The sequence below is a fragment of the Channa argus genome, chromosome 16, assembly GCF_033026475.1.
Source record: "Channa argus isolate prfri chromosome 16, Channa argus male v1.0, whole genome shotgun sequence".
NCBI classification, from domain to species: Eukaryota; Metazoa; Chordata; class Actinopteri; order Anabantiformes; family Channidae; genus Channa; species Channa argus.
This window is the reverse complement of record NC_090212.1, coordinates 4909197-4930074: the sequence shown is the minus strand read 5'-3', so window position 1 is coordinate 4930074 and position 20878 is coordinate 4909197. Positions and strand designations below refer to the sequence as shown.

The following is a 20878-nucleotide window of genomic DNA, read 5'->3' as shown; positions in this document are numbered from 1 at the left end:
GATGTAACCATAGGTGTATGTTGAAATAATAATAATAATAATAATAATAATTTTTATTTGGGTCTTTCAAAACACCAAAGATTGCTTAAGAAATTACTATAATATTAAAACTAAACTGAAATAAAAACAAGTTTATAGAAACAGATCAACTTTTAAAGAAATAATAAAACTAAAATGTATTTCAATATAAAAATCTGTCAAAAATCAGCTCAATGGTGCATTATCAGTGGTGCATGTCTTTTGAAACTGTCTAAAACTGTAATAGAACTCAGTTCAGAGCCTCAGCACCGTATTACAAAAAGCTCATCCGCCCATTGTTTTGAGTGTAGACTCCAGCATCAGAGGCAAAGCAGCTGAAGTAAACCACAGCATGTGGTTGAGAGTATAATAAGTGATCAGATCGAGTGAGGCCACGCAAAACTTTCAATGCTAACGAAAGAATTTAATTGAATATTGTATGGCACAGGAAGCTGATGCAACTGTAAAATGTGTTAAATTTTAAAAAAAAAATTGTTTGTTTGTTTTTGCAGGACATTGTGAATACCATTATCAAGCACTGTAGTCCCAGGTTTTTCAGTATTGGCCTACCTGGAGCCACCATGCTTGTCCTGGACTTCATCATTGCAGCTTCTAGAGTTACTACCTGTACATCACTCAATGTAAGATACATAGAAACAATGCAGCTGTTTAGGGCAGCCACACTTACACAGTACAGGCTGATATAAAGTGTGTGTGTGTGTGTTGTTCTTTTTTTGGTAGTTAGTTTCTTTTTCTTTTGCAATTCCTCTATTTTCTCTTTTGTTTTGTCATCTCTCTCCCTCCCTCTCTTTTTTTGCAGGCTCCAAGAGTAGAGGCCCAGATCCTCCTTGGATCTTTGGTGTGTTTCCCCAACTTCTATGGGGAGCTTCCAGCCCTGCATCCCACCACAGCTGACATGGTGCTTACCAAGTTCACTGACATCAAGGTGAATGGGAGCAATGTTAGTTTGGGGTTGATTGATGGTTCGGATGGTCTATAACTTAATACTTTTTAAACAAGACCTCAGTCTTGAAGATGCCTGTTACTTTTATCTAGGACTGCTTCACTACTTTTGAAAAGCATTATTCTTTGTTATAATATGTTAAGAAGCAAAGAGTGGAAAGAAAAGAGGAGAGGAATACTATAGCAATAATAGCAACTTTTTTCTGTGTAGCTGTTTCTTAGTTTAAACAGCCAATTACATCATTACTCAGTTTTGTTACTGACGGTTGTTTTTGCACCCATAAGTGTTGAGAACAGTTAGATTGTATGATTAATGTAATTTACCATAGCACAGGGTGAAACGTTTATCTACCCCCTGTTTACAGCAGGTCTAAGCCTTGTAAGGTTTCTGCTCGCTGTAGGGTGTGTCAGAACCAAACTAATAGGTTAATGCCTCATCAGCCATTCTTATAACAGTCCAGAGCTATGGGAGTAATGTTCTTGTTGTTGTATAAACAGTTAATGCCATGCGTGGCAGCAGCTCAGGTCTGCTCACTGGCTTCTTATAAAGCAGCAACTTGTTGTGAATCACTAAGCAGTCATTAACCACAGGAACTGGATCAGTAGGTGTGTTGATGTGTGTACACTGTGACTGTATGTGTCCTTATGTAGTACAGCTTGTATGTGTATAACATACAGTTTATAAAGACCTTGTAGTGCTTTAAATCATTTTCCTTTCATCTAACAGTCAGTGTTGCAACAATCATTTAGTGTAATTATTATGACCTTGAGGAGAATTCAAGTTTTTGTTTACAACCGGAATAAGAGCTTACATACACAGTATCATCATAGCACATAACAATCTTTTATAGTTTGCATTAATTGCATTAGTTTGTGTGCTTTGTTTGTTTTAGGAGCACATCATTAAAACCATCCTGACTTCTGCCAGAGATGAACCCTCTGCTCCTGCTAGGTAACATCACTGTGTGTGAAATTGTGCTATGCCAGTGCTGTCTTTGTGAAGTTTGTACGACAATAGTTTACTCAATTCTGCTTTCATTTCTGAGTTCAGAGCTTGTGGTGATGTTGTGTGGTTGATGTTGATGTTAAACATTATTTCTAATATTTAGTTCACCCACACTTACATATTTGAGTATAGACAAAATAAAATTAATGAAATTACGATTTACATCGATCACTCACAACATTACTATAAGCTGGTGCTTTAACATAAAAATAGGATATGGTTTTCATAAAAATATTAAAAACTAATAAATGCTGATATGTCACTATGGGTTAACCACCTGTCAGCACATAAAGTGCCATAATTACCAGAATCAGTATTGTTTAAAATACAATGTTTTATTAGTGGAGTACTTTTACTTTTGTACCTTAAGTAAAATGCTAATGCTGATAATCTACTCAGTACATTTACTTTAATGAGTTTATTAGGCCAATACCTGCACTTTAACTTGAGTACTCAGTTTGCGTACTTCTACTAACTCTGCATTCAGTGTGTTACATTTTGCTGTCCAGGTGGCTGTGTAGCTGCAAACTGCTCAGAGTGGCCATGCTTACCCTTGTCCTCCATGACATTAAGACCACCAGTACTAATGTTGTGGCTGATAAGTGTATAAAAATGAAATGCAGTTGTAATCATGTGCTAATATTAGACAGTTTATTGGATTTTTGGACTTTCTGGAAATTGTTGTATTTTACATGTGTGTGAAAATTCTGTGTTTATGAATTATAGTAAAATAATTTGTTTATATATTTTTATTTATTTATGTATGTGTTCAACAGCAGTGTGTCTTCATGGCTTATTTATTGTAATTGTTTTATTAGGCGCGTGGCTCTGTGCAGTCTGGGGATCTGGCTGTGTGAAGAGTTGGCCCACGAGACTCATCATCCACAGATTAAAGATGCTCTCAATGTAATCTGCGTTACTCTGAAGGTCAGTTAAAAACTCTTATGACATATAACCATATAAAGGTCGCATGCCAACCCAGCAAGATTAAATGATTTCATACAGCCTTTTGCCTTTTGCCAGTTTTTACAATTTGTCCCAGCTGACCACTGCTGTCTCTTCAGTATCTAACAGCAAAATAACACTTAAACAAACAGGCACCACAGCAGCATTTAAACATCTGCTTCTCCTATGTCTGCATATTAATTCCTTATGAATATTGCTTATCCACCGGAGTGATTTATACATTTTATTTATACTATAATTATAAATGAATTATATAGATATTAAAGTTGAATATTTAAACATATGTCTGCTTGAATATGGCAAAAATCATAACCAAATGTTTTTACAGTGATAAGATTGAAGATAGTCTTTGGAAACTCTGTGCATTTATTAGGCTTTTAGGCTGCGGCTAAAGTGCACTGCTGTAAAGAAAACTGGTGCGGTAGATTTAAAGTGTGAGACAACAGGAGAAGCCAAAGCAATTAAAATTTCAATTAATTGCACAGCCCTGTTTTAAAAATGTAAAAGCCTACTGTTGTTTAAAAGCATAGAGCCAAGGATTAAAACACTTGGATGGTACATTTAAGCATGTCGGAATAGTAATTGTATCCTGAATATTTAGGTTGCATTAAAGATGGCGGGCTGCAAGCAGGCAGTGTCTGATTAAAGATGTTGGAAATGATTGTTTGTCTCGGTGAAATTGCCTCACTTGGTATTGTCTGTTTCAGACCACTAGACTGGGAGGCCTGTGCATCAGAATAATACTGTCCAACATTCACTGTCTCATCTAAAGCCAAGTGGCTAGAGATGGTCACACACACATACCTTTTCCACCTTGGAATCCCCAGCTTGTGTATCGGCAGCCAATGTCCTGCTAGGCCACTACAACAACACACACTTGCATTCACTTACTCCTGGGAGCGAACCCTGGACTGTCAATATGTTTGGTACTTCTTCAGATAGGGGACTAATCCAGAGGGAATGCTGCAAGCCACACAGACACACACCTTGTCCACTTTTGAATCTCTTGCCTTCAAACCGGCAGCCAGTATGCTTAGCCAGACACAAGACACAAACCTTGACGGATTATCATATTTCCATGCAAAGCCACTTCTTTGTGTCCTCCGCATCCTCTTTTAATTTCATCTAGAAGCATTTTTGTTTTGCTGGTGGTGGACCTCATTAAAAGAATGTAAATTCTCTCTCTTGCAATTTTTCTGTAGTTCAAAAACAGTATTTAAAAAGCAAACTTATTTTACTTATATTTTTTATTTTTCTTATTTGTTTCATTTTACAGTAAAAAGACAGGTCTTTCTATGCCTAAACACCCTGTTTGGCTATGACATAACCAACTAAAACTGAACTAACATAAATAATGTGTTTTTCATCTTTCCAGTACCCCAATAAGAATGTTGCGATGGTGGCATCAGACATCCTTCACCTCCTTATCAGTTACGTGGATCATCTTCAGAAGTTCCCCCCTGACACTCCAAAGAAGATCGTAGAGGTGGGACATTAACAACTTCTCAACACATATTAACATTTCCAAACGCTGGAGTAATTTAATATTAATGAACTCACTATCTGCTTAACCAAACTTGATGATGGATTCAGTCATAATGTGCAAAATTAAGGCTTTAGAAGATCTGGAATACATTTCAAGACTCGTTACTTTATTAAAATTATTTTCCTTTAACATTACTTATATTTATTAAATAGTAGTTTCAGTTTTAACATAGATTATTTTATTTTTCTCAGATTTTGATTGCCACCATTACATTCTTGCTGCCTACTACTGAGTCATCACCTCATGAACTTGATAAGAGGGTAAAACACACTCAAGCGCACACACAAACACACACACTCAAAATTCAGATCTTCTCACTATATTACTAATTTTCTTAGAAAATAACCCTGTATCGTTAGGTCTTATTGCTATACCTGTGTTGCAGCTTGTAGTTTCCCTCCTGTTGTGTTTGTTGGACTGGGTGATGGCTCTGCCTCCAAAGACTCTCCTTCAGCCTGTTCAAACACGAAGCCCACCAGAGAAGGACCAGCCTACCAAGACTCTGCTCAGCTGTATTTATAAAGTAAGTGTGTTTGTGTCATAAACAGCCTAACTAGTATTGAAATTACGAGACTGGTTCACAGTAGTTCACCAAAGAATCTATAGATTTATATTGAGAATAATGAAATATGAGACTTGGTGCAGTAAAGCTCAATATGGACTCCAGTCTAAAACAGAATCATTTCTTTTAAACTCTATCTAGGTATTGCATGGTTGTGTGTATGGAGCACAGTCTTTCAACAGTCCAAAGTATTACCCACTCCAGCTGTCGGACCTGTGGAGTCCAGACTATGACCCGTTTCTGCTGTTAGAGAACCTCAGAGAACCAGAACCACTTCACAGCCCAGACTCAGAACGCTCCAGCAAACTACAGCCTGTCACTGAAGGTGATATGCTGTGACCATCATTTTGCCATCATGATCATCATCAACGAGACCCCCGCCATGCTTGCACAAGAGGGAAAAAAATATTTTTATCTAGTGATGTTACGTTCATGACCAATCTGTTTGTTTTTAACATCTTGGGATGGGGACAAAGGTACAAGGGATCAGAGAGTCGTTCGTGTTAGTGTTGTGCCCAAATTTCAGTTCCTGTCCTACATCGACTCCCCTCCCTTTTTTTACTTGAAGAATGAGAATCAGCCGTTGCAAAGAGACAGCCATTGTTGACTTACTAAAGGCCGTATGATTTGTCCATTGCTGTTCTTAAATGCACCGGTTAATTGTCCCCATAAATTTAAAATTAAGTTTTAAATGGAAAATTTAAAAAACATATTTTTATTATCGTTTTTTTAAAGCAATATTTATGAAAATAGCACAGTTAAAAATTGTCTTTCATAACTGGCAGCAATATTGTGTTGTATATTCCATCAGCATAAACAGCCTTTTTAGAATAGGAACATCTCAGAAGGCTTATAATTCAGGCCCCCAGAGAGACATACATGACAAATTATTTGCGTGCAATAAATACATCTTACTAATATTCACTATGTTTTATTTTACCCTAACATAGAATTTACCAAATATTTTTGTGTATGCATGCAAAACCCTTATTATTCTCTTACCACCGTGCCTGTGAGCATATATTCTTACTTTTATTTTACAGATAATTCATAATGCAAGTATAGATAAATGATAGGGGAAAGAATTTTTGTTTAAAAGCAATATTGCAATATGCAATTTTTTTATTTGCTGCAAACAAGCTTTATTTTAAATATGATATACATACGATGATCAATTTCCTCAGTCAATTTGCTCATTTGTGTAAACAGAACACATATGCACTAGAAAACATCACCAGGACAAAAGACTTTATTCAGTCAACCATTTGGTTTTTCATCTGCTTTTAGTCTTTTTTCCTTTCAGTGCTCTCCATTTCCACAACTTCTTTATCTCCATCCCCCACTCCTGCTTCCTACTACACACAAAGTATTTGGTATATAATTATTATTTTTTTAACTACCATTGGCAGGATGCAAACCATCATCAAGGTCCTTCAGTATTCTTGCAATTTGAAAATTGTGCTCTGTTAAATTGTGTTCGACTTAACCCTACATGCAAGACCACTGCCAGTACATCCTATATAAAGTCCATAAGTTTTTCTTCAAATCACTGACAACCACTAAAGCCTCTCTGCATCCGTGTGAGAGTGTGTATTATCCCCTGCTGTGCACCACCAGGACATGGCCACGGTGACTAGTCTAATGACTGGAGCACCCTCATAGACCATTCTTCTCTTCTCTTCTTTGGAAGAAGTGCACTTCTGAAGTTTAGGCAGCTGCTGCATATTTGTATTCTACACACAGCCCTGTCATTAACGACCTCTGTGTGTGTGAATGCATGTGTGTGCGCGTGTGTGTGTGTGTAGTGATGTTGATTAGCCGGGATCTGCTGGCCGCACAGTATGTGATGGCATTGGCTCCTTCTCAACATGGAGCAAACTATGTACAAGCTGAATGTGTGTTTGTACATCTTCCAGTAGTGTTTCGGTAAATTGGAGCCTAAATGACAGATACTAAAAACAATTACAACTTTCAGTCCACTAAATTTAGTAACATAGAAATATTTGGTACAAAAATGTATTTCTTCTTACTGTATTATTGTAGTAACACATGTCCTCTTTCTGCAGTTCCTAGTCGTATTCAGCAGGGTCTGGTTTCCATTGCAGCAAGAACAGTTATCACCCACCTTGTCAATCATCTTGGACATTATCCCATGTGTGGAGGGCCTGCGACTCTATCTAGTCAGGTACTGTGCCTGTGTGTGTGTGTGTGTGTGTGTGTGTGTGTGTGTGTGTTTAGTATTAACAGTGGCACTAGTATAATGAAATGGATATGGTAATGATCCGTTTTTTATCCTGAGGAGAATAAAATTCTTTTTATCCATTATATCCCATCTTTTTAGGTGTGTGAAAACCAAGACAACCCATTTTGTGAAAGTGCAGATCTTGGACCAGAGCTTTTCCATTCACCAAACCTACATTTCCTCGTTCTCAACGGCACTACACTGCTCTCAGTCCTCCAGGTAATGTCAACTGAAAGGAGTTAACTTGACAGATTTTGGATTTATTAAATGCTGAGCACAGGTTTTGCTGACAAAGTTAAAATAGCATTATTGATGACTAATGGATTTTTGTATTAACGCTGTAGCAGACTAACTGGAGCTTTTTCAAAAGTTGAATATTCAACCAGTGCCTCTGCTCTTCTGCCGCTTCCCAGATTCAGTCAGAGTCTGGTGTACCAGGAGGTGGAATGACAGCTGGTTTGTCTTCTACTCCAACTTGTGTTCGTGTTATCATTCGAGATGTGGCTGGAAAACATTCCTGGGACTCTGCTGTGCTTTACGGGCCACCGCCATGTTCCCCAAACAGCCCGGCACACACACTTATAACACAAGCACAGTCACCTCACATTGTGAATCTTGATTTACGCAGTCCACCAGGAGGGCCACCCCAAAATATGGGAATGAGGAGAGAAGATGGTGAGGAAGAGGGGCCAGACGAGAGGCAGCCAGAGGTGGGAGGAAGAGGGATGGAGGGTGATGAATTTCAGAGAGGAGCGGAGGAGAATAGGGAGGAGAGTACCTTCAGTGAGGAGGAGAAGGTAGATCCAAGAATGGGTGGAGTAGGAGAAGGAGATGAAGAAGAGAAGCAGGAGGGGAATATAGAGCATAAATTGGATGGGGAGGGGAATCAAGAGGAGTTGGGCTTAGAACAGCTTCTGGCTCCGCCATTAGCTAAACGTGTGTGTCGGGAGGCAGTGCCAGCATGGGATTCACTTAGAGAAGGTGATGACGCGCTGGACGAAATGCTGCAGTATCTGGGATACTCAAGTCCTGAGTGTCTACAGAGAGCAGGTACACACACACACACACACACTTTGCACCTGGTGTTTCTGAGTTTTGAATTTTTGTCATGGTTATTCAGTGTTAAATGAATAAAACAAGTTAACTGATAACAGTAGGTTTGTATCTGTTCAAAGCTGTCAGTTGTTTCTGCTTATACTATACTAAGAAGCAACTGTAAATTAGAAAAGCATGTGTGCCTCTGATTCAGAATATCATTCAATAAAAGCCAGAAGATGGATATAATTTTTATGTGTCCAGCAGCTCATTAAGCTCAAGTTGTTGAGAGAAACCTGAATCAAATCATTGTGTCTTGACTTAACACAGTTTGTGACAACGCGCAACAAAGCTAACAGTAAATCCTGATTGGTCCCACCAGGCATGCCGCTGAACATCCCAGCCCCTCCTCCAGCCTGTGTCTCAGAGAAGCAGGAGAACGATGTGATCAATGCCATCCTAAAGCAGAGTGCCGCTGAGAGAGACTTCATCCTTCATGTATGTAGTGTACATGTTTATATGATTACAGTACTTTGTTTACATTTGTTTCTTTGTCCTTTAATGAAGTTGATGTTAAATTACTGGTCCCACACAAGTGCAGTACAAACACTGTTTGGCTAGTATTACTTTAACTTTTAGCAGAATACTCTTATAGTAGCGGATAGTATCATTTATACATTACTACGTTCTTAAGAGTAATTTTGTGCTTTCTGCCCTTTTTTAATGTTGCAAAAGTTAATACTTGTTTCATTATGATTAGTGTTTATCACAGAAAACACTTTTAACATAGTAGGAAAAGCAAGAGTGTAAATAATAAAATGTTACTTTCTGATAGCTACTTTAGTTTTCAAGGGCCTGGTATTGTTGATCTGGCTCACTGTCATGACTCACTTGGGAGAGAGTTCAATGGAGTCATTATTATTAACCCCCATGCTTTTCCTACTGAGACACTAGACAAAAAAATGTCTAAAGTGATAACAACTAAGAACTACACAGTTGCATAGTGAGCATCATTTGATTCGTTATAATTTCGAATTTATGTTACAATCTTTAATGCCAAAATAATCTGTGAGGCATTGTCTCTCAGTTGTCGTTATTTTATACTCATGTGGTATGTGGTGTTTCTGTTTATCTTCGTTCGTTTCAGAGAGGTGAGGAGTTAAACATGAGGGCAGTGCAGCAGACTGAACCAGAGACCCAGACACCACAGTCAGCCTTCTACTACTGCAGACTACTAATCAACATACTGGGACTCAACTCCTGGGAGAAGAGGTGAGACTGGAAATCCAGGATAAAAGTGATTCAGATGCTTGTTCTTTATCTTCTTGAGGACAACCAATATTATGTAGAAATTTATGAAATTTTTAAAGCACAGTTTCACATTTTTTTCCCATCAACAGTCAGGTTTCTATCTGGAAACTGAGACAGATTTTACCTTCATTAACTCCTTCCTGCTGTCTATATGAACCCGCAAGAAATCCCTCCAGAAATGCTGTGACTGGGGTCAATGCGTTCGATTTGTGTAAATATGTATATTTTGAAAACACTAGACAGTTCTCCAAGTTAGTAACATTAAGTGGACATCTTCTCCATTGTTGCGTCATGTTTATAAAAAGTTTTTTCTTTCTTTTTTTCTTTTCTCTCACTGCAACTGAACTGGGAGAAATTGTCAAGGCAGACGCACAGAAGGAGTAAAATATATCCACTTGATTTATTAAACTTATATTCCTCAAGCCATTTAGCTTTTAGATAAACATTTAAACACTTTTTTGCACAAAACAAGGACCATAAATTTTGGCTCCCGTTACTTCAATTGAAAGGGCTCGACGGAGAAATCTCTCGGTGGCCAGTATGAAGGGTAGGAATGATCTCTCAGTGTTGTTGTAAGACACTTGAAACATTTTGAACTGGTCCTTTAAGTTTTTAAAACATATAGAAAACTAAAATTGATAAATCTGAAAACACTGGTTTTTTACATGTTATACCTGGGTTGAAAGAAATTGGTTGAGTTTTCTAAGCTTGATTAATGCTGTGGCTGATGCTGTTTTTCATGTCGCCTTAGGACATTTCTTTTATTAATTTTTGTCCCCCACAGAACAAACTAAATGCTTGGTGAATGCAAATGAGACAGAAAATTCCAATTCAACAAAGTATTTTTTGTTAATTAGATGCCACTTTTTTCCATTCACACAGCACAGCATTTCATCTTCTCAATGACTCTAAGCTAAAATACACAATGTCAAGGTATCACTTTAAATGTGTCTGGCCAGCTAATGGACACTCATCCCTTTTTATACTTTATGCAGGGAATTACACCATCTATATTCAGCCTGCACAATAGACTTCTTAACACACTGTGTGTGTGTATGCATGTGTATGTAAGAGTGTGATAATGAGTATAGTACTCTATTGATCAAACTCAACCCATTTGGAGTTAGAATAAAAGGCACTAGTTGAAGAAGAGAATGATCGAGGGAGAGAGATGTAGCAAATCAGAAAAGAGGATGGAAAAAAGCATGTGTTGGTGGAGAGAGAGAATAAAAACAAAAAGAAATAAATAAAAAAAATGAGAAAAAAAATGAAAAATCTGAAAAGTAGCGTGCACAAACGCACACATACATAAGACTACAGAAAGCCAAGTAAGAAAGATAAGCGATTGTCTAATCATCTGTTATTGTCCCCTTATGTCTCTCCAGGTATTCATATGGGACATTACAGACACTAAGATACTGACAGTCACACGTGTGTGCATGCGTGCGTGTGTCCCCTTTTATGCTTTTCCCTATAATCCAGGGTGTAAATGGAGTCTTTGAGAGCAGAGAATGAGGCCATTACCAAGTATCACTTTAATAAAGAGCAAATTGCTGCCTCTCTCTTTATCTCCAGCTTGTTCTCTTTTTTTCCTCCCTCTAATAGTGAAAAGAACGACGTGTCATTATCAGTCCACTTCAGCCTTCGCTGCTTGAATCTTGGATTTATATTGGCAGTACAGAGGGTTTGGGGCTGGTCCCTGGGACATTTTGAGAGGCCTCTGGTCTGAATGAAAGGCTTTTGTTTTCATTAAAAACAAGGTCCTTATACTTTTTCTAATAGGACCCTGAAAGTGATAATGATACTAGTTGTCTTCAGCATCAGAGGTTGTCGTATTTGCTCATTTATGAGACAGTAATGTCGCGCAGTCATCTGTATTTGTAGGCCAGAGTTGGGGCCATATTTGGAAACAGAAGTGCTGTGAATGACAGAACAGTCACTGAGATCCTCTGATTTCTGTAACTTTCCAAAATTTACAGCCATCATTTTCATTTAGTTTACATAGTAATGCACACAACTATCCACATATTTAAACAATTCTTGCTTCTTATCATCAGTATGAAAACCATAATTCCTACATGCCTTTGGTTGTGCCATGTGGTCAGAACAGTTAAAATGTGAGCTATATTACATCATTCTTTTTGCTTCATCTGACAACTTCAGTTGTACATGTCTTAATAATTTTTGCTTTTGACAAGAATGACGAGCGTAAACTGAAACGCTGTACTGTGTGCCAAACAAATACATGACAACATCACACTCTCGTACAGGGATCCTGGGAAAGAATCTCTAAATACTCTTGTTTTTCCATCTGTGAAATGTAAAAAGAGACATCTGTCAAGTTATGAGCTTTTAACAGGATATGGGATAATCTGCTTTACTCCAAAAAGTTACTCACATTTAGTAGCAACGTGCTACATTTTCAAAATTTGGCCACATTCTATGTTTTGGTTGTTGATAAATTTGTACAGATTTTTAAAGTCGTGCTTTCACTTTGTCTTTATAGATTGTTGAGGGCAGAATGGCAATTTTATCTAAGACTTTTTTTTTTTTCAACAGAATCCCTGTTAGTTGGCTCAGGCTTGGTCATCATTTGTTTCCTGGAAACAGTGACAAAAACAGGCAACCAGCCAATTAGGAGAGACCACAGATAGTGTTACAGAGGCAGATTTGACCATAACATTGGATAACGATTCCTAACCTCTGCATATATCTGTCTTTTACAGGAGTAACTTTCATTTGTTGAGGAAGAATGAAAAGTTACTGAGAGAGCTGAAGAACCTGGACTCACGACAGTGGTAAGAAAAAGTTCTTCTACTCTTCTATTTCCTCCTGTACATTTTATTTAGATTTTAGTTAGGTAAAAACATTTTTTATTTAATTACGGGGTTTGTTTCTATTTTGGCAACTCTTACGGTAACTAGTGAAGGACCAGTGAGGAAGTCCTACAACAAAATGTTTGGTAAGGATGTGACTTGGTTCATCATTGTTGTCCTTCATTCTCTTCTAGCCGCGAGACCCATAAAATAGCAGTATTTTATGTGGCTGAAGGCCAAGAAGACAAACACTCTATATTAACCAACACAGCAGGAAGCCAGGCATATGAAGACTTTGTTTCTGGACTGGGCTGGGAAGTATGAACACATTTATTTAGATATATGTACATGTGATGACACTTTTCCTCATACAAGTACGTTTAAAATATACATTTGCCTTTACATTATTCCCTCCAAAATTCCTCTATAAAATATATGAGTGCATATGATTCTCCGGATGCGTACCTGGCTCAAAATTCCAAGAATTGCAAAAACAAAAATGTTTCAAATTGATTTAAGTTTTATAATTGTATTAAAGGTAGTAATGTGATTAAATGCTACCAGTCATGGTGTGTGTTTCACTCAGGTTGACCTCACCACTCACTGTGGTTTCATGGGAGGTCTTCAGAGGAATCGCAGTACAGGACAGACCACACCTTACTACGCCACTTCTACTACAGAGGTTATCTACCACGTCTCCACCCGCATGCCCCACGACCAGGACCACAACCTCACCAAAAAGGTAACACACACCACCTGCTGGACCAGTAACCTTTCATATAGGACTGTGAATAGGAGTATTGTGTTCACTGTCCTGTGTCCAAATAAAGTAGGGGCAGCTAATTACCTGTGTGTTGCTTGGTGATTTGAAGAACACATGCAGACCCCGTTGCATTTTGAATGGCAGTTTGATGGAAACCTGCCTTCTTTTCTTCAAGCTGATCCATCTGTTTATTCACTGTCCTATTTCCACAGTAATGCGTGTGTGAATAGAGAGAATATCTTGTAGTAATGCTGTGGGTAGAGAGCTTTTGATCTTGTTCTAATATCGCTACTTTTATTTAATGAGGGCAAAGAGGAAATATTTGCAGTGAGAGTAAATGAGAAAGCCTCTCCTCCTGTATTCTCCCCATCCTCCCCCTTTTCCTCTTTCCCAGTCCTCTCTTTGTCTGAGAATCAGTGGCATGGCAAATGAGCATAGGTTGCTAGACACACACCCACAAGGTGTTGCTGTCCACGTTTCAACAGCACACCATTGTTTCCAATAATTCTTAGTAGCAATCACATCTGTGTTTGTACATGGTGTGAGCTTGTATCAACGTCTAGGCAGGCAGGTTTAATGTGTGTATGTGTATGTGCACACCTGTCAACCCCCAGGCACTGGGCGCACTGCACATGGCCATAATGTCCCTTTAATCAGATCATACTTCCTGTTTCTCGGCCTATCACGTCGCTGCAGGCTCCTGATTGGATTATCAGCGCCTGCTCCAATACCATCCGTCTCCCTGATCAGCTGATGGCCTCATTCAACACGCATACTCACATACACACTCACATGCACGCAGACTATAAAGCTGGTAAACTTGACACAAACACACATCCACTGGCGGCTTCATTCACATCAGTCTACACAAATAACCACATGGCTATAAATTTGTGTTACTGCTGCACATAGGGGCACAAACACACGCTTATAAAAATGCATGTGATGGAACACACACAGGCTTACAAATGCTTACAGTTTGACAAACATGTCTACAAAGAGGTTAAACTGTCAGACATACACATGTCCATACTGGCAGACATTTACCACGCACACACACACACACACACACACACACAGACACAGTACCCCTGTGTGAATCTAAGTCCATCCCGGGGCATTAGTCCAATTCTCAATCTGCAGTGTGTGTTCTGGTGCCTCTCATACCACATGTGCATGAAACATGATTAAAAGGATTAAAGCAGCATTATACCAATAGATTTTGCCATCAGAAATGACATCACTATCCTCTTCATTGAAATATTTTTAAAATAACAATATAGCTCAGACAGTAAGACTCCACTTTGCCTTATTAGACTGTCACCTAATTGTTCTGACATCCAAAAATACTGCTTCAAAGCTCATAATTCTCACACTCCCAATGTGATAATGGCAGAGCCCTTCAGTTCTCTGTGACTCTGTGAGTTGTGTGTCTTCCTGACACTTTGATTTGTAAGCACAGTCAGATGAAATTACCTCTGAGAGATTTATTTTAAATAGAACTTGATAAATACATGTCCCACACCAACTTTGTTTAATATGTCAACTTAATATAGCACCACTCAAAAAAGATCAGGTTAATTAGGCCTATAACTCAATGCAGTCAGGTAAATTCAAGTAGTGTCACTATGGCAAGTGGGTGAAGTCACTTTCAAACATGATGAATAAGGCAACAGATTTTCCATATTAATTAATTAAACCTTAGGCTTGGATAGGAGTTGAGACTCTGTGTGGACAGAAATTTAACAAATCACTGCTCAGTATGAACACACAATATAGCTCTCTCTCTACAAACCTTTGCAGAAGACAAAATGCACAACTGTAAAAACACATTTAAAAGGATAGGTCTTTAGTCAGTTTGAGGGCCAAGGCCAAGATCGACAGCCATCTAAAGGTGTGTGACACTTCAGACTACTGGAGAGAGAGACAGAGACCAAGACAGAGTGTGTGTGTGTGTGTGTGTGTGTGTGTGTGCGCGCGCGCGTGTTTTAGCAGGTATCAAGGTTAATAACAGAGCTGTCACCAGCCCTGACTGTAGCCCACTAAGTGAATGTGAACCACAGAGCCATCTGTCTTCCAGCTCATACTCCATCTTTCTTGAAGCTTCACTCTGTCTTTGCATCCACTTTCCATCTTCACACACTCACTCCATCACCCCAGGGCCACTTATTCCAGGTACACACAAAATCCAAAGCCTTGGGTTTATGATGGATACAGCCTATCTAGCACTTTGTGTAAGACTGTGTGTGTGTGTGTGGACATTTATGGTGTTTATGCTTGGCTATCCAGAACAATATGTTGTTCTACTTTTAATATGTCTTCCCCTTCCACTCCTATCCTACCCCTTCAGCTGAGACACCTGGGTAATGACGAAGTCCACATTGTCTGGTCGGAGCACTCCAGAGACTACCGTCGAGGAATCATCCCCACTGAGTTTGGAGATGTGTTAATCGTCATCTACCCAATAAAAAATCACATGTACTCTATCCATATTCTCAAAAAACCAGAGGTAATTACAGTGTTCAGTGTTTTGATAATTTGGTGTTACTGGGAAAAATGCCACTGAAAGTGCAGGGACTTTTGAACTCAGCCCAGTCCCCCTCTAGCCTACCACTTAGGGCCTGGCCATATATTAATTGGATTAATTCAAATTTTGTTATGAAAGTTAGTCATGTTACCTCACAAATCGTAAATCATCCAGAAAATTCCAAACATTTTAGATAAAAAACTTTTGTCCATATCGCCCAGCTCTACCAGCAGTATAATTATATATGTCAGCATTATCACATTGAGCCAGTTAGCATTTAGCTCATAGCATTAATGTACTGAAGGACAGGTTTACAAAGCCACACACTTTGCTGTAGACTTTTAGTCCTGTTGTGTGAGTAAGACATATTATTTCTGATAGTCTGCTCAAAAGCCAGTTATCATCACTATGTGTAACGCACAGAGGAGAAAATCCACAGAGTCTAAAAAAGCATTATGTCACATTTTGGTAGAGTTACCGGGATTGTATTAGGGCTATAGCAAACTAACGTTTATCATCAAATAATTTTGTGGATTATTTTCAAATTGTTTTTTGATTAATGTCAAAAATAATTTTAAAAATCTAAGCATTTGGTGAAAAATAATTTTAGATTCACATTTTACAAGTTCCAGGATAAGCCTTAAGTAACATTAATATGAAATATGTTTTGTTGCAACTTTAGACATGAAAAAGCTCTATTGTATACTGTATGCATTCATAGAGTCTATAAAATGGGAATAGGACAGAAATATACGCAGTGTTTTGGTACTTAATACTTAATTTTATGTTTCCTACTAGACAACATAGATATGCATCCAGACTGACTAACAATCCTAGAGAGAGTCTTGCCCCGAGTCTTTCTGCTCTGGTTAATGTATCAGTCTAAAACACACAGACATTAATACCACAGGACTAATATCATAACTCTATTTCAAACAAGAACTAACACAATAAAATTCTGCTTTTTCTGCATGACATAGATACCACATCACTTAATGACATAACCTTATTCTGTTTCATTCATTCTACAAGCAATAATATTGAATTATCATGAATCTAAAAACAAGTTAGATAAGATGTTCTCTGTATTGTCGTCCTGAAAGCATGGTTTGGAGACCTGGTCTACAGATAAACTCAATAAAAACCCTGACATTGTTTTCTTTGGTGGATTCCACAAGCAGAGTATTGAATAAAATCAGAAAGCCATAGTCTTAGTTAAATATCAGAAAGGCAACACATCGGTAAAGTCAGTCATTACAATATCTAGAATTCTGTGTCTTTGAGATGCTTCAATGGGTAACATTTTCCTTATTTATGTCTGTATGAATAAAAACTGTGTGAGAATTACTTATCTTTGCATTTGTAGGTGCCATTCTTTGGTCCTCTATTTGATGGTGCCATTGTGGACATGAAGATTTTGCCAACCATGGTCAGAGCAACAGCTATCAATGCCAGTCGAGCTCTCAAATCACTCATTCCTCTCTACCAAAACTTGTATCCTTTAAGAAATTCGGAAAATGCAAAAGCAGGATCAAACGTTTATTACAGAAGCTGTTCTATCTCTATGGAAACACCTCATAATCACCACTTACTTTAGGTTGTTACAATAAGCTTCTACAGTGAGCCTTGCTCATGTATGTGTAAGGAAGAATGTTGGTTATCACTCAGCTCGAGTGTTAAGAATAGCAAATCAATGTCCAGTGGTGTATGGCTTTTAGAATATAAGTGCTACTGTGATAGAGCTATATTTATTTTGAACTAAAGTGCTATATATCAAGTGTGCGTGTTTCACACAGCCAGGGTCATCAAGTTGGTGTAGTCTGCGTTTGTGTGTGCGAACATGTCTGTACAGATGAGACAGAGAGAGACAAACAGACACACAGGTGTGTATACAGTCTGTTCGCTTGATCTGATGCAATGGTAGTTTGGTTGGAACAAGCTCATCGGTCAATAGTTATCGATGACTCTCCCCTCAAACGCTGTTTCTAAATGAGGGGTTTTGCTCTGGGGTGCCACGTGTATGTGCGTGCATGGACACACACACACACACACACACACTTTTCATTCTTACAAATACAGATGGAAAATTATGCTCACATGCACACCTCGAAAGTACAATAATGCAAATACACCTACACATGAACATACAGATTCACAAGGTGGTGTTTAAGTAGCATATGTACAGACCACTGTGAGGTGACGTAACATATTGAGGCAAGCTATGCTACTGACGGGTCACTGGAATTTTTTCTAAGCAGAACTTACAGCACTTAGATTCTTTAATGAGCCTGTCCTCATTAAATGTTTCTCTGTTTATATGATTTTTTTTTCCTGCCCTTCTTCCCCTAATATCTATCAGCTCAAGTTTATTTTCACTGTGATTAAACAAGGTTTTTAAACTATAAGGCATCGGTAGTCAGTGTTAAAATGGCAGCTGTAACAGTTGGCCATATAATTAAAACATCTTAGACCAGGGATGGATTACTAGCATTATTAATAATTTGTCACTATTAATACTTTTTGTTTGAAATTCATTAAGCCCAATTAGAAGTCACAAAAGAGACAGAGAGACAAAGATGACAGTTGGATACACATGACAACCACAAATAGACACATAATGACAATAGATGTTTGAATCTTTAAATACATTGTGGGGACACAGGTAGGAACTTACTTACCCTTGACTCTTTTTTTCTCTCCTCCTAGCAAACGTTTTCTCAGCCATTGTCTGACTTCCTCCACTTTCTCCTCTCTTTCTTCTCCGTCTTCCTTACCTTTTCCTCCTTTCTCCTCTAAAAAGATCATTTGAGTGTTGGAGGTGACACTAGCCAAGAAGCTGGAAGGAGTGTGGGGAGTGCACGTCACCCAGCGAGACAGAGAGATTGTTAGGCCCAGTGTGGGGCTGTGGCTCATATCTAAGACACGCACCCCACGCCTCACCCCAACCCCATTGTGTTTGAGTGTGCACCTTATCACACATATTCACGTCTCAGTTTGTGTCTGTTTTTTTTGTCTGTGTGCAGACATGTTGACATCTCTACACTTGTGTTTGTGTGTTTTGCTAAATTTTTTATGTGTGTGGTTGTGTACATGTTACTGTATGTATGTGCGTGTATGTACACATGTCTGATAACATACGTGTAGCACATGCTCCTTTGAAGGTGTTTGTGTGTGTGTCTGCGAGTGTCCTGGTGTGTATTGATTGGTGGTTGCAGCAGGTCGATGTCTCTGACAGGCTGAATTACAGTAATCAGTCATTATTGACTCCCCATCTCTCTGCTACACACACCTCTCTCCTCTCCTTGTCTGTCTCTCCACCTCTCCCTCCCTACTCTACTTCTGTCACTTCTTCTTGTTTTTTCTTGTCTTTTCTCCGTCTTCTGTGTCTCTGCCATAACAAGGCCCTGTCTGCTCCTGTTTTGTGTCCATCAGTGCCACTTATCATTTCTGTATCTACAGCTCTTATTCTGTCCCTGTACTTTTGCTTCTGTCTCTATAACTCCCTTATCTTGGGGCATCCTCCTCCTTCTCTGTCATGTTGTCTGTTTTTCCTCTTCTTCAGATTTCTTTACTTTTGTTCTTCATTCAGTTTTTTTTACCTCTTCTCCTCGTTGTCTTAAGCAGAGAGAAACCACCATGATGTGATAGCAGTGTCCAGTTGTTGTTCTTGAACTTTTGTTTTAACACAATACAAATTAAGTAAAAAGGGAGTGCATTTTTCACTGTGTAAACTGCATTGAATCTAAAACTGACTTGGTCAAGTTGACTAGCCAATGCCAAATCTACTGAATTTATATCCAGATGTCAGGACAGGGGCAGCAACATATACTACTTATAGATAAATAAAGAATATGCATAGCTTTTTCCTATTTTTTTTTTCTTGTAAAACGAGACATTCCTAGAGATATACAGCACACAAGGGTTACATTTCCTTGTGTGCAAGGGTCCCCCTTGTGTGCATCAGGCTGGAGACTGTGTCCTCTTTGTTTCTGAGTGCTGCATTGTGACATCAAGTATCCTCAAAGAGGGGCTGATATAGAAGAACAGGGGGAGGAGAGAAATGGGAAGAAGGTTGGCAAGGCTAAGTGTGTCAGTGTTTAACTGGCATTATTCTTTTTCTCACACACACACACACACACACACACACTCTCTCACTCTCTCTCTCTTTTTTTTCTACCCTGCCTCTATCACTCACTCCCTCTGTCTTCTGGCCCTCAAGGCAGTCCATCTGCCTTTCCCCTCTCTCTCTCTCTCTCCCTACTGCTCTCTCTGATCTTTCATTCACCATGTCTAGAGCCATCCAAAAGCACACGCACCCACACAAATACACATAGTGTGCCAGGGCAGCTGTGTGTGAGCACAGCTCTATCTCACATATCAGTTCATTGCAGCAAGGAAAGCACTCCAAGACTCCCCAACACACATACAGCCCCTCTGCATATACCCTTAAACTGTATTCACACATGAAATCCAACACACACTGGGTTTTAAAACTTCTCCACCCTCTGATGACATGTGCACACAGCAGCAGCAGATCTTTGCTCAACATAGAGTCAGATAGATTCTACTTGTAGCCCACCACAGTTGAATCAATCTTCTGAACTCATAGATTAGACCAGATGAAAGTAAGGAGCAAACTGCTGAGTGATATATTGGTGTCACCACTCCATAAGCACCAGCACAGTTCCTGAACTTAATAGTGTTTACAGGTCATATGAGGGAACACAACACTTTCAGTAAATGGTATATCTCATGATATTTTCTGTTATTCTGATTGTCAACAAATTATGCACATCTTATTCTTCAGTGGGTTAGAGCCCTGTCCAAAGCAGTCAACCATTACAGCTCCACAAGCACAATACTGCTTGTATAAATTCAGAATTAACAACAAATGTTATTCAAACTCAACAATGTTACTTCTGTTTGAGTCGTTTTTGCCCATTTAATTAAGGAAAATTGCTGAGTCTTTTTTTCCTGTTTAGAAGGTGTGTTTGAAGTTTTGGGTTTGTGTACCCCCACCACCTATTCACACAGTGTATCCCATTTTGCTGTGTAGATATGAACTGCTCAGAGTAGCCATGCTCTTGTCATTGATGTTATTAAGGCCACCAGTGTTAATGTTG

At 38.7% G+C, this 20878-nt stretch overlaps 1 protein-coding gene across 15 annotated transcripts in view; it reads left to right on the top strand.

The window, feature by feature from the left end:
* ralgapa1 (Ral GTPase activating protein catalytic subunit alpha 1) overlaps positions 1 to 20878 on the top strand; it is a 60400-nt gene that overhangs the window by 19341 nt on the left and 20181 nt on the right. For all 15 annotated transcript variants that reach the window (XM_067480698.1, XM_067480700.1, XM_067480699.1 and 12 more), the window contains 18 exons: positions 531 to 659; positions 839 to 964; positions 1875 to 1933; positions 2806 to 2914; positions 4329 to 4439; positions 4691 to 4759; positions 4885 to 5022; positions 5203 to 5386; positions 7128 to 7246; positions 7403 to 7522; positions 7717 to 8353; positions 8721 to 8836; positions 9486 to 9610; positions 12376 to 12447; positions 12660 to 12783; positions 13052 to 13207; positions 15579 to 15737; positions 17122 to 17249. In XM_067480698.1, the coding sequence (XP_067336799.1) occupies positions 531 to 659; positions 839 to 964; positions 1875 to 1933; positions 2806 to 2914; positions 4329 to 4439; positions 4691 to 4759; positions 4885 to 5022; positions 5203 to 5386; positions 7128 to 7246; positions 7403 to 7522; positions 7717 to 8353; positions 8721 to 8836; positions 9486 to 9610; positions 12376 to 12447; positions 12660 to 12783; positions 13052 to 13207; positions 15579 to 15737; positions 17122 to 17249 (2681 nt within the window). The remainder of the gene's footprint in view (positions 1 to 530; positions 660 to 838; positions 965 to 1874; positions 1934 to 2805; positions 2915 to 4328; positions 4440 to 4690; positions 4760 to 4884; positions 5023 to 5202; positions 5387 to 7127; positions 7247 to 7402; positions 7523 to 7716; positions 8354 to 8720; positions 8837 to 9485; positions 9611 to 12375; positions 12448 to 12659; positions 12784 to 13051; positions 13208 to 15578; positions 15738 to 17121; positions 17250 to 20878) is intronic.